Below are 14,113 nucleotides of genomic sequence, written 5' to 3' on the forward strand. Positions count from 1 at the left end.
ATGTTCCTTCCATCAATCATGCATAAAACCTTTACCCTATGCTGCACCTGTGGACTCGCCAACATAACCTCCCTGTATCAGGAGAAACCTGATGAATTCAAGCCTTCTCAAAACCTGAGAATTTGCATTGCACACATCGCACATCTTCTATTATCAGAAAATTCTAGCCTATCTACGGTCTTGCTGTGGACCTCAAACTGATCACCTTTAACAATAATTGATATAGTGCTTTAGGAGGACAACCGATGCCGCACCAATAAGGCAGACTCCACCAAGGGCATTGTGCTTGTGTGATCACTACAATGTCATTACTGCACCACCTCTGGAAATGTCCAACCATTACTACATATTGGAACTCGGACTAGCATACATCTTCAAAATCAATGCGGTCTGGTTACACAACAATCCGTCATCATCCTCACTCAACCTTACACAATGGACTCTCCTAGAACAATCATGTCCCATTGGATTAAACCAACACTACCCAGCCTTCCAGCTGTGGAACGCTTAATGTTATCGCTCTTCAACCCTGAGACTGGACATAATTGTACTAAACTTCCATCCTACTTCACGAGCCTTTGCAAGATGGCGTAAATATATGTAGGTCACGTTCACCCAAAAAAGTAGCTGCTGGATATTACACACCCATTTAAATTCACGGTCTGATATCCAACACAAGACTTCTTAAAACCCCTAGGTAAAAAAACTTCAGATCCCTCCATCTTTCTACCACCTTAGAAATGCCACGCCTTTTAAGCTCTTTGACGATTCAAGATCTTACATTACAAATAGGTCACTATCTGTTATTGTCATGCCCCAAGATCACCGATGACGTACCCAACGTTGCTGCCACTCCTGAAAGTAATCTGCATTTCACTTTGAATTATTAGTTCATGTCGTTTGTTTTAGGGGTAAATATACTCTCCCCCCCCCCCCCCCCCCCCCATTCCCTTTTTAGAGTTCACATTTTATTCTTTTATGTTCATAATTGTGAATCAGGGCTACTGGAGCTCCAAGTCATATATTTGCTTTTCCTGCAACGTGAAAGTTTCAAAAAAAAAAAAAAAAAAAAAGGATTCATTCCCATAGACAATGTGTTAAGAAAGCTCCTAGCAGGTCACATTTAAGATATCGTGTTGGTCAGGTGCCTTAATCTTATGATCTGTGATCACCCGAGTCTCATTGGGAGTGTGCAAAGGGGTGGACATCTATTGACAGCATCTCAGCAAAGTAGGTCCGCGTTGTAGCAGTCATTCGACTACAGCGTGGATCTAAAGGGGTTAAAGCAGAGTTCCACCCAAAAGTGGAACTTCCACTCATTTGCCTCCTCCCCCACAGCTCGGTTCCATCCTCCTTCTCCCGCCGCCAGGCCAGTAGGAGAGCGCATCGGTGCCTCACGCATGCGCAGTAGAGAACCGGCCTAAAGGCGACATCGCTCCAGGACAGGCAAGTGTCCTATTGTAAAAAAAAGAGTCAGCAGCTGCAGTAAGTGCAGCAGCTGGCTTAATTTTTGCAAGGGGTGGGCGGACGTCCGCTTGAAACTCTTCATACGGTTTATAGGAAAGTACTTATCAAAAAAACTCTACATACCTAAAAAGGGATAGAATAGAAATGGATCCAAAGAGGGTGGCGCCTTCAGAACATAATAAGTCTGCTTTGTTTTTGCTGGGTGGATTGGCAGCTTCTTCATCCAGAAGGACTAGCAATGTTTTTATGGTTTCCCTACCACATAAAGCTGTGCCTCGGTTGATTGCATGAATTCTAGGCTGTAAACAGAAAAAACAAACAATTCCATCATACTTTAAACACACAACCCCTTGTCTTTTTCTATTAAAGCAAATGTTTACTGGTTTTGTACAGATTCTTTACATTAGAAATGAAATATAATACATTTTTAGCTGGCCAAGCATGAAATACCACATATTAAAAAATATTAAACCCAGAGCCAAATTATACTGCAACTTACCAATTAAGATGTGATAGCAGCATTTTCTTTTTAGGCTCGATTTTCATCTGGTGATTAAGCCAGCAAGACTAGTTTTTAAAAGAAAAAAAACTCAAGCTCTCCAACAGAACGTATCAGTTTACATGGATGAGAAACCATTTCACACTGGCAGGGTTAGTTATAATTAAAATTTTTTTTTTGGTCTCGCTTAAAAAAAAAAAAAAAAAAAAAAAAAAAAAAAAAGCACCCCACCTGTTTGGTGTAACTGATTATAAAGTGTGAGCTGGAGTTTGGCTTCAATAATTTAGTGTATTTAAATCTGCCAAGACATTAAAACGCTGCTGTCCTCATTCCTCTAGAGTTGCGTCACTGGCTAGCTCACCAGGTGAGAACAAAAGAAAAAAAAAAACTATGCAGCCACCACATCCAAGTCATTAAAATGCAATATATATATTTATTTGTGTCGAGTTTAAATACTGCTTTAAAATGTTAATTTTTTTTTTTTTTTTTTAGCCAGGGGGTAGAAGGCTGTTGACATACAGCACTGGCATGGGGGTATGCGCAACTGAATTAAAAAGGACCTGCCGAATAGGAATATGCACTAGTGGAAATGTTGTATGTCTGAGTAGCATGGTTTAGTCCTGAGTCATCCTACTGCACATGGAGTCGGCTCTTTGTGGCCGGTGAGATGCCTTGAATTCTCCGACATGTTTTTTTATGTAATGCACTGTCTTATATTGCAACTCTTTACACGTCACGCCTGTAACACTAATCGTGACCAATGTATGTGTTTTTGTTTTTGTTTTTGTCTGTCTTGTTTTGCTTTTGGTTACTTGTTCACTGTCTGAAATTCCAATAAACAGATTTGCAAAAAAAAAAAAAAAAGGACCTGCCAGCAAGATGGTCCAGTGCTGCAGAGACACCCAAATTGACCAAAGCTACAGCACAGTGGAAAGAAATTATAATCTCGATTCAACCCCCCCCCCCCCACCCTGATGATCTCTATTGCAGAGTTTGCCGATTCTCTCATATAACTGCTTAAAAAAAAAAAAATAATAATAATAATATTTACACCCCACTATATGGGCAGTCTGCCAAGTTTTTAACATGAAACATTGCAATTAACCCTTCCTTCTTAGATCAAAAAAAAAAAAAAAATATAATAATTTAATTAAAAAAGAAAACTTCAGCGTGTAAAGAAAAAAAAAATCTGGGCAGTCTGACAAGTTTTTAACAATCTGTAAATACAGGAAGTTAAACCAATTAAAGTCTAAATCTTTTTCTGACACTTAAAGTTAAAAATCAATATTTTTTGCTAGAAAATTACTTGGAACCCCCCAAAACCTATTTTAGCAGAGACCCTAGATAATAAAATGGCAATTGCTGCAATATTTTATGTCACACTGTATTTGCCCAGCGGTCTTTCAAACACAATTTTTTTTAGGAGAAAAAAAAAAAAAAAAAAAACACACACACACACACACACACACACACACACACACACACACACACACACACTAAAGTAAGCCCCATTTTTGGGGTTTTAATGTGAAAGATGATGTTATACCGTGAGAATCGTGATCCATCTTCTAAGTAGGGCTGCAACTAACGATTTTCAGTCGATTAATTGCGATTCTCATTTTATCCAGAATCGGGCAGCTCTAAGCAGCGCTGAGTTTAATTTCTTTTTTGCACTGCCCCTGAGATGTCTAGGGCTGGACTGAGATTAGCCAGGCAGTATATCTTTATTTTATTTTTTTAGATTTTTGCCTTAAGAATCACTTTAATGCTGGTTTCGGGTTGAAAGGCGTCAGAACACAGCACATCACAATTTGTTACATACAAGGCTGCATAGCCGCAGACCGGTCCAGAAGCTCATATAAACCTGTGTCTACAAATGTGCACTTGAGTATCATAACTGAAACACAAGAGCAATGGGAGACGGTAGCAAGGTCTGATGAACACAAGTTTGAGGTGTTGAATTGCACTCGAAATTCTCCAGATCAAGCATCTGTTGGAAAAATCAAGTCCAAACCATGGAGACCCCACCTCACCAATTACAGGACTTCATAAAAGATCTGCTACGAACGGTTTTGTGCCAGACACCACAACATACCTTCAGAGGCATCCTGGAATTTCAGCAGTTCTAGAATAAGAGAATGAAAGGTCTATATGAAGGATTATAAAGAAAAATGCATCAAAAAGCTTACCCGTGCTGGACTGATGCCTGTGGAGCTCTCAGGCTTCGCTTCACTAGATAAATTAATAAGGTTTTTAATTCTCAGATCCAAATTGTGTGCAACCTCCATCACAGCTTCACTAAACAGATCCTCACTGCTTCTTCCCTTTATAAGATGCATCTTGATGGCTGACAAAATCCGCTCTGATGCAGTTCTGAAAGACATAGGAAAGACCCAAATATAATCATTTTAAGAAGGCATTTACTACATTAACCAAACGGACTGTATTAAAAAAAAAAAAAAAAAAAAAAAGTTGTACTCGCCGTAAAATCCTTTTCTCTGCAATTCACCGACAACACAGCTCCTCTCTGTAACTAAATGGGTTTTCAGCCCCATCACTGGAGATACTAGGCAAAGTTGTAATACAACACTTCAGAACTTTCAGTTCCGCCCAGGGCGGTCCCTAGGCTACAACCCCCACAGCCTGCCCTAGCAGACTCAGTACGTCAACAAGCAGTATAACTTAAAGCAAAAAAAAGGAGGGGCAGGTGCTGTGTTGGTCGGTGAATTACAGAGAAAAGGATTTTACGGCGAGTACAAAAAAAAAAAAAAAAAAAAAAAAAAACACACACAACACACAACACACACGTGTGTGGAAAAACACCACCATATAACCGGGTATCCTCAACACCGCAACGTTGCAGAACTAATGCAACAGTGCATAAACACAACAGTACTGCGGTTTTACTCGAAAAACAGAGCTTCCATATCCAATTGCAACTACACGGCCGACCTGCAAAACTTTGCGGCCAAAACCGGCATCAGCCGATGCACCGATGTCTACCTGGTAAACGTATGGACAGACAACCAGGTCACCGCCTTACACACCTGAGTGACCGATGCTTGGTGTCAGAAGGGCCCAAGACATTCCGATTGCCCTTGTAGAGTGGGCCGTCCTGAAAGGGGGGCACCTGCCCCTTCAAGGCGTAGGCTTGTACTTCAATCTGTCTGATCCACCTGGAAATGGTGGCCGATGAGACCGACGTACCCTTCTTTGGACCAGCCACCGAAACAAACAAACAGCGAGTCTGACTTCTGAAAGGGAGCCGTGGCAGACAAGTACACCTTCAGAGCCCTAACCACGTTGAGAGCGTGAAGGGCCACCTCTTTGGGGTGCTTCGGCTTAGGACACAACAATAGTAATACAATGTCCTTAATGCCGAGACAACCGTCGGTAGAAAAGATGGTTACGGATGCAGCACCACCTTATCCCAGTGGATGACCAGATAAGGAGACTTGCAAGACAAGGCCACCAATTCCGAAACCCTCCTGGCCGAGGTAATGGCCACTAGAAAGACCACTTTCTGGGAAAGAGTCAACAGGGGACTCTCCCTGATATTCTCAAACGGCAGTTTTTGAAGCGCCGACAACACCAGGTTCAAATCCCATGGGTGTAACAGTGGGCGCACCGGAGGGACTACATGCCATACCCCTGAACAAAAAAAAAAAAAAAAAAAAAAAAAAAAAAAAAAAAAAAAAAAAAAAAAAAAAAAAAAAGGTACCCACTAAGAAGTGCAATGCCAGGGGTCATTGGAAAAAATAAAAAGCCAGGGCTGAGATCTGCCCCTTGATGGTGCTCAATGCCAATCTCTGGTCTACTCCTCGCTGAAGAAACAGCAGGATCCTTGCTATGGAAAAAGGAACACGGATGCCAACCATTCTCCTCACACATGGAGATGTAAGCCTTCCAGGTACAATGGTATATCTTACTAGAAGAAGATTTCCATACCCTCAACATAGTTGGATCCACCAAGTCCGACAGACACCGGTTCCTCAACAACCTGGCTCTCAACAGCCATGCCATTAAAGCAGGATGGAAAAAATAAAATAAAAATAGGACCTTGAGACAGAAGGTCCTCCCACAACGGCAGTCACTAGGGAGCGTCTGCCACCAGATCTGTGTACCAGGGACACTGAGGCCAATCTGGGGCCACCAGTATCACTGGGATCCCCTTGGCTTCAACTCTGCGAAGCAGACGTGGCAACAGTTTCAGTGGAGGAAAGGCGTAGATCAGCTGATACTGATCCCACGGGGCCACCAGCACGTCTGCCCACAGATCTCTCATCCTGGACACGAATCTTTGCACCTTCCGATTGAGATGGGAGGCCAATAGATCCACATCTGGTGTTCCCCACTTCAGGCACAGCAGCCTGAACGTCTCCGGATGCAATGCCCATTCTCTTGGGTCAGGCATCAGATAGTCCGCCTGCCAGTTTTCCACACCCGGGATGTAAATGGCCGACAGGGCCGGAACGTGTCGCTCTGCCCACCGAAGTATGCGAGTGACCTTCCCCTTGGCGATTTATGTATGCCACTGCTGTATCGCTGTCCAACTGAATCCTGATCGGACACCCTTGAAGACTCACCGACCATGTGTGGAGACACAGCCTGATCGCTCTTAATTCAAGCAGATTGATCGGCAACTCGGATTCTACCGTCGACCAGAGGCCCCGAGTCGACTGAACCCCCGTCACTCCACCCCAGCCAGATAGACTGGCGTCCGTAGTGACCACCGTCCATGTCAGAGGAAAGAACGATTTTCCGGACTGAATCACCGGGGACCTCAACCACCAGAGCAGAGTGTCCCTGACTGGTTGGCTCACCTGGACCAGTCGATCCAGTGACAACTGAGACTTGTTCCATTTTAACAAAATCTCCTTCTGCAGTACTCTGGTGTGGAACTGGGCGTAAGGTACTGCCTTGAAGGAGGCTACCATGAGCCCCAGTACTCGCATGCAAAAGCGGAGAGATGACCACTTGTGGTTCATTAGCGGTTTCACCGCGGACCTGAGAGTCTGCAATTTGTCTGAAGGGAGAAAAACTCTCACTTCCCTGGAGTCCAACAGCAAACCTAGGTACTCCAGACTCTGGGTCGGCACAATCACCGACTTCTTTAGGTTCAACAGCCACCCAAATTCTTGCAGGGTCTGCATGGTGATCGCCACATCCTCCAATTCTGAGGTGGAAGATGCTCTCAGGAGGAGATCGTCCAGGTAGCCCACAATCGCGATCCCGCATTGTCGCAGCAACGCCAATACCTTGGTAAAGACTCAGGGGGCTGATGCCAGACCAAAACGAAGAGCCACAAATTGGTAATGGACTTCTGACTGCAAAACGCAGAAACTTGATGCCGAAAGCATATGGGTATGTGTAGGTACGCATCCTGGATGTCCAAGGACACCAGGGAGACCCCTTGATGGATCGCAGAGACTACTGAGCGAACTGATTCCATCCTGAATCTCTACACTTTTACAAAGTGATTGAGGGCTTGCAAGTCCAAGATTGGATGTACCCCCTTCCTTCTCGGGAACCACAAACAGATTTGAGTAGAATCCCTGGAAGCGTTCTGGCTCCGGAACAGGTACAATCACCCCTCGATTCAGCAAGTCCCTTACAGCCCCCAACAGGGCCTCCCGGGGATACGGGTACGCTGGAGGGGGAAGAATCTGTTTGGCGGCCAAGAGAGGAACTATCTTGTAGCCTGTGGAAATCAGATCGCAGACCCAGTGGTTGGATAACCGGGAGGACCACCGGGCTGCAAACTCCTGAATGCGTCCCCCCCCACCCGAGACCTGGGTGGGGGCAAACCATGTGGCAGCACTTTTATTCACAGGCTTGCGGATCCAGGGAAGTTTTTGACTGTCCGTGGGCGTCCTGTCGGGCTGGGGACGTTTTGTCGTAGCACCGTTCGGAAGAAAAAGCCACTTGTGAGCGGGGGGGGGGGGGGGGGGGAGATTCCAGTGTCTTTAACCACTTAAGCCGCGGACCAATTTGTAGCCAAAAGGACCAAGCCCCTTTTTGTGGTTCGACACTGCGTTGCTTTAACTGACAATTGTGTGGTCGTGCGACGTGGCTCCCAAACAAAAAATGGCGTCTTTTTTTCACCTCTGTGGTTTATTTTTTCCGCAATAAACAAACAAAAATAGAGCAACAATTTTGGGGAAAAAAAAAAAAAAAAAAAAAAAAAGAAGAAGAAGTGCAATTGATTGGTTTGCGCAAAAGTTAGTGTTACATAATAAGGGATAGATATATACATACATATATATATATATACACACACACACACACACACACACACGTAATGGTGGCGATCAGCGATTTTTATTGTGACTGCGACATTATGGCAGACACATCGGACATTTTTTGGGCCCATTGTCATTTATACAGCAATCAGTGTTATTTAAATGCACCGATTCCTGTGTAAAATGACACTTGCAGTGAAGGAGTTAACCACTAGGGGGCGAGGGGGGGGGGGGGGGGTTGTGTGACGTTATGTGTGTTTTTTATTATTTTAGGGGGCGTGGCCTGGCATGTGACATCACTGATAGTCTTTCCCTATAACAGGGAACAGATGATCAATGACAGCCACAGTAGGAAGCACGGGGAGAGGTTCTGTTTACACAGACCTCTCCTCGTTCTTCAGCTCTGTAACCCGATCGCGGAACACCGGCGGCAATCGGGTGCACTGGTCCCACGGCCACGGAGCTCAGGACCGGGTTGGGAGCATGCTCCCGACCCACGGCTGGGCACTTAGAGCCACGTACAAGTGATTGTGCCCAGCCGTGCCATTCTGCCGACGTATATGTGCAGGAGGCGGTCCTTAAGCAATTTTAGTACTGACATTTTTAAAAAGTACCAAATAGCAGAATTCTATCCAAACTTTCCTCTCCAGGCCACCCTTTGAGTTTTGCAAATAGTGCTGGGAGATTGAGCAGCTTTGCCTACTCAGGAGAATTAGCTTCAATCCCCATGACTAGAAATACGTACACCATTGCAGTAAATAAAAAGAAATCTCAACAAATTAACAAAAAATAAAAAAGTTTTGACTGACTTTAACAAACTGCTCTGGGCATTAAATATAAATATGACCAAGCACACTCTAAATGCAGGGCAAAGTGACAAGTTCAAAGCCTGGAAAAATTCGATATTGGAAGCATAGTTTAAGAGAATGTATGTTTAAAACGTACAAAGTTATCCTATAAAGCCAAACTCTGTTGAGCTGAAAAACAAGATTTTTCACTTGCCAAAATAAAATCTATTTCTTCAACTGTACATGACCCCCTATTGTTAACCATGAGTTACATGCAGCTACCGTCAACTGATTGCACCAACGCAAAAGAAAAAGCTGCAGGGACACCCCATAAACAAGCTTTTCTACTCCCAGTGTTACTAAACCAACAGTAAAATCAGTCTGTAGATGCAGTAAAGCATGCTGGTTATCCTCACTATGGAACTAAATGTAAAAAGGATGCTCGATTCTGTCCTCTGTTCCTCCCCTTCTGCCACAGTCCCAAAACCATCCCCTGATAGAACAGGATCTATAGGACAAGCTGCACATGCTCAGTTTGGTGTCTATTGGTAGAGATTTCCTTCTTGGGGTGGGTGCATGTGAACATCACAGGGCCAGGCAGCACTGTCTAGACCAGTGATTCTCAACCAGGGTTCCAGAGGTTGCTAGGGGTTCCTTCAGTATTGAGCAATTTCTGCCTCTCAGACAAGTTCCCACTCACACCATTGATCTTTTTAGCTATCTGTAAGGAGTCAATTCTTCTCAATGTAAGGACCATTCTTCCCACTGACCACCACATCAAGTTGTAGATTTTTAGCCTTTAGAAGGGGTTCTGAGACCAGAGAACTATTTCACGTGTTCCTCCGTGTTAAAAAGGCTGGTCTAGACAGAGGGTCAGGGGTGTTGCAGCCTCATAGGACAGTCAGAGCAGAATGAAAAAAAAAAGAAAAAAGAAAAAAAAAAAAAAAAAAAAAAAAAAAATCGCCTCCTACAAGCTTTAACCAGACACTGATAGACGTTACAAGACTGCTCTAACTGATGAGAAAGAGGTATCGATCAGTTTAAATTCACTCATTCTATTGCATTTCCATGTTCTGTGGGAGACCAGATATCGTGAATGCCAGGTCCTGGGTTTACCACCACCAAGTTTTGAAGCAAGCAATGGGAAGAAGGGCATAAGAGGCACAACATGTCTAGCTGAATAAAGAAATACACCTGAGGAAAAAGAAGCTATGGCCCCAAAACAACCTTAATGAAGAAAGGGCTCCTTATGGGTGCATACCAAAAACAGGCAGGCCTAGAGGCATTTTGTTGTGGGGTAGGCAGAGCCTCATGGAGAACTTAAACCAATTCCCTATCAAATCCACTACCTTCTGCTGTAAATCACAAGGGAGACGGGTCGATTCTACAGCGACTGTTCAGTACAGTAGCAGCTAGGGAACCCACCCACTGCCAATCACAAAGGCATGTGGACCCAGCATCCCCATAAGGCTCCACCCACTGGCCAACTTCAGCCCTATGTCATTGGTTGCCAAGTCCTAGCAACCAATAAATCAAATACACAATTCCCCAATAACTCAAATAATAATAAATTTAAGTTGGTCTTAATTACCTCAAGGTTTTTTTTTTTTCCTAACCCGTTTTGTTTTGAATCTGTAAACTGCAGCATAGCAACACATTGTAAATGTTACACATCTAAAACCTACAAGATTCTGTCATACATGTCATAGCTGTTAACCAAAACCGTTCCAGGGCTTTCATAAGTTTGGCTCATGACCCTTTTAAATTGTACCACACTGCCAGAAAAGTGCCGTAAAATGCTTTATTGAATTCTCCCCACTGCTTTCCATTTATAGTTTATATATTTTTAGCCAAACAAAGAAAAACACCATTCTTTGGCGCATGGCATGGAACTGCCTTTGTGAGTTACAGGAACATATCACAATGGGAAAAATAAAAAGTAAGTATTAAGGGCCATGGTGAGTTTAAAGTTTATGTACCAAAAACGGTTCTCCATAGCCAACAATATTTTCTTGAATGCATAAATCACAACACACAAAACCAGTGAATGATTTAAACATCTCAAAGTGCATATTCTCTGAAAGAAGAAGAAGAAAAAAAAAATAAAAAAATAAAAAAAAGATCATTTACTGGAAAAAGACTAAAGCACTCTAGTGAGAAAATAGGGCTATGGACGAATTCCAAATGCCTGTTAAAGCGCATTCATAATTACAATTCCAAAAACTAGAAAGAATGTCACATTATCTATTGGTCTGGACAACTGTTAAGACGATTTATAAAACCAAAAAACACACAGATGGTCTGAAAATTCTCGACTGCCATCCTAATCTGTTTTAAAAACACAGAAAGGACCAATAATGAGGTGTGCAAAATTTTGGTTCATAAGACTCAAGGAACTTGAGCACCTTGCAATCTGAAAGCAGGCATGTCAGGTATAAAAAATAAATTCAACTTACCCCCTCCCTCTGCTGCACTTATTGACCCCTCCCATTTACCTTCATTTCACTACAGGACAAAGTAGTGATGTGGAGGTTAGCAGGAGGAACCATTGTGCGCAGAGGGGCATTGGAGATTGACACTCAAAGCGCGTTTCTCAGACTTTAGAAAATGTGAGGCAAGTGCAACTTTTGTTAGATTTGGGCATTTCCAAACCCCCCAGCCCCCCCCCCCCCCCAAATAATAATTTTATTGCATTTGTATGCCTTTAGTGTATTATACTGAAATGTTGTGCTTTCTAAACTGGTGCAGTAATATCGCGTGACAGAAACCATTATGTTTATTCTCTATGGTGTCTGGTTTCAGAAACTACATAAAAAAAAATGTTTTGGGCGTTTTATAGAATCTTCAAGCCTTAAAACGTTTAGATGCTTCCTGCCCGCGCTATACCACGACCTTAGCTTGCCTTGAAGACGTACATGGCCATCCTCCCATGGCTGCGCTGCCCTCATGCCCTGCTCAGTGATCTCCAAGTCCTTTGGACTCAGCTGATCACAGGCTGGGGTATAGGGCCAGTCACAGTAGCCCTTTACCACGTGACGGAAGTGAACAAGCCAGTTTTCGGCTCCCTTTCCTCATGCCGGAGCAAGAAAGGAAGAAAAAGAAAGGCAGATACCCAGCCTGCGTTAAAGGGACATTGACACTGATAATTAGGGCACCAATTATCAGTGTCGCCTACCAGTGCTGCCTCATCAACAGAAAAACAATTACTGGTTTGCAACATTTTAGAACAAAACACTATTTGCGGTCTTTGTCAAGCAAAAAAACCCCAGTGGCGATTAAATACTACCAAAAGAAAGCCACATATAAATCATTAGTAAGCTGCAACACAATAGAGTTTTCGCTGTTTAAAGCCACTTGAAATTTCAGCCTGCAAAAATTGGGATCTGATCTTTGGCCCCAACACCACCCAGGAGCCCTATATTTAGTTATTTAATGCTACAGAAGACTGTCAAAGAATGCAGGCATTATACAGGAGTCTAGACATGCCACAGGCGTGGTTAGGGACTCATTGCCATAAACTGCTAGAAAATCAGTCATTAAAAGACCCTTAACATTTAACGCCTTCAATTCACTACATTTTTTAATCGACATCTAAGTGAGAATTAGGTCACCTTGGATTGCCCCCTCCACTGCCCGTAGCCTCCTGGGACACTTCACACATCCCAGGAGTCTGCAGAACCAATCTGACAGTACCATGTGCTCTTGTGCATGCACAGTGGAGAGCTGGTTTTGAGACATCAGGAAGTGATGTAAACCTGGTTATCTGAACCCTTGCAAAGAATTGGCTTGAGGGAAGGCATCCCTTGACTCCATTGGCTGCTAAATAGTAGTTGCACCTGCTGACTTTTAAAACACAAGTGACGATTCTCTTTAAAAGAAGGGATCCCCAAAACTATGGGCCTCAAGTCTTTTTTCTATTTTTATGCGTTTGGTTATCTATCTAAATTTGTTGGTTTATTACTAATGGTGCAATAGGGCACACTATATTGTAGTACGTATAGGGTACATAAGCAGTAATTGCACTTTTTTCATTGAGCACTTTATTATGGAATATTAATTATTCACAATTGAATATCGCTGATCTTCTCTTAAATGACCATTGTGTTATAGACCTAGTATAGGTATATGAAGGTATTATACTGTCTAACAAGCAGATGAGCCCCTGGTCCTCTTAATTCCACTGTGACCAAATCCAAATAAAACAATTTATGATATTTATCAGGTAGCGCCAATCACCCCATTCCAATATATTATTAATTTCTTGCAAAGACTCCACTGGGGGTTTTTTCAGGGAGACTGCAACCAATTTTTGTATAACCAAAGCACTGCTTTACATAATATTAACACTGTCAGTTTTACAATGCCTCATGGGGGATGTGTAGTTCTGCAATAGCTAGAGGGCCGTAGTTTGGAGATCCCTGCTTTAAAGGATTCAAAGATGTCCAAACTGCAAATATTTTGTAAAAGCTTGTTGTACATGTTGTTCTTATACAAGCTGAAGTCATTGGGGACACATTACATAACACAGCTATAAGCACAATGCCTAACAACTTTAGACAACTGCTTTAAAGCATGTAATACACAGATATGAGTCACAGAGTGTGCAGGTTACCAACGAACAATGGTCTAGTATACAAGGTTCAAGAAGACATAAAAAGAAAAACAGTGGATTTACCTTGCATTTTGCGTTTCCCCAAGCACCTCGTTGAGTTTGTCTATAAAATGAACAAACAGAGAAAGGCCCTTCAAATGTTTCCTTAATGGATCGGATTCAGATGGCGCATAGCCTTTTCCACCAAGCTCCAGGGTCCTTATAAATGACGTTGCCACCTAGTACAGAGAATCACTGCTTTATTTTTAGAAAACCATACAAGATACCAATAAAGTATGTAACCTCCTCACCATTACCAAAAAAAAAAAAAAAAAAAAAAGGGGGGGGGGGGGGAGCAAAAAGTTGTGCTATACATTTGGTTCCTAATAAATGTAGCCACTGAGCTTGCTAGGCACAGAAGCAGATCCATGCTAGCATGGTTAGTTTGCATCGCCTCCCATGATCTGTGCCTACAGTATGCACAGGTTAACTATAGTCAGTTTCAGCTGCCACTTCCCCATCCAGC

General features: G+C 43.0%; 1 protein-coding gene across 2 annotated transcripts in view; it reads right to left on the bottom strand.

Annotated features, from left to right (window-relative positions):
* PARPBP (PARP1 binding protein) overlaps positions 1 to 14,113 on the bottom strand; it is a 39,371-nt gene that overhangs the window by 14,009 nt on the left and 11,249 nt on the right. For both annotated transcript variants that reach the window (XM_077472198.1, XM_077472199.1), the window contains exons 6-8: positions 13,672 to 13,826; positions 4,156 to 4,339; positions 1,591 to 1,766 (exon numbers count right to left, since the gene is read on the bottom strand). In XM_077472198.1, coding sequence (XP_077328324.1) covers positions 1,591 to 1,766; positions 4,156 to 4,339; positions 13,672 to 13,826 — 515 coding nt within the window. The remainder of the gene's footprint in view (positions 1 to 1,590; positions 1,767 to 4,155; positions 4,340 to 13,671; positions 13,827 to 14,113) is intronic.

The sequence above is a fragment of the Lithobates pipiens genome, unplaced genomic scaffold, assembly GCF_037356315.1.
Source record: "Lithobates pipiens isolate NorthernLeopardFrog02 unplaced genomic scaffold, aLitPip1_a1.2 Scaffold_8, whole genome shotgun sequence".
In the NCBI taxonomy this organism is placed as follows: domain Eukaryota; kingdom Metazoa; phylum Chordata; class Amphibia; order Anura; family Ranidae; genus Lithobates; species Lithobates pipiens.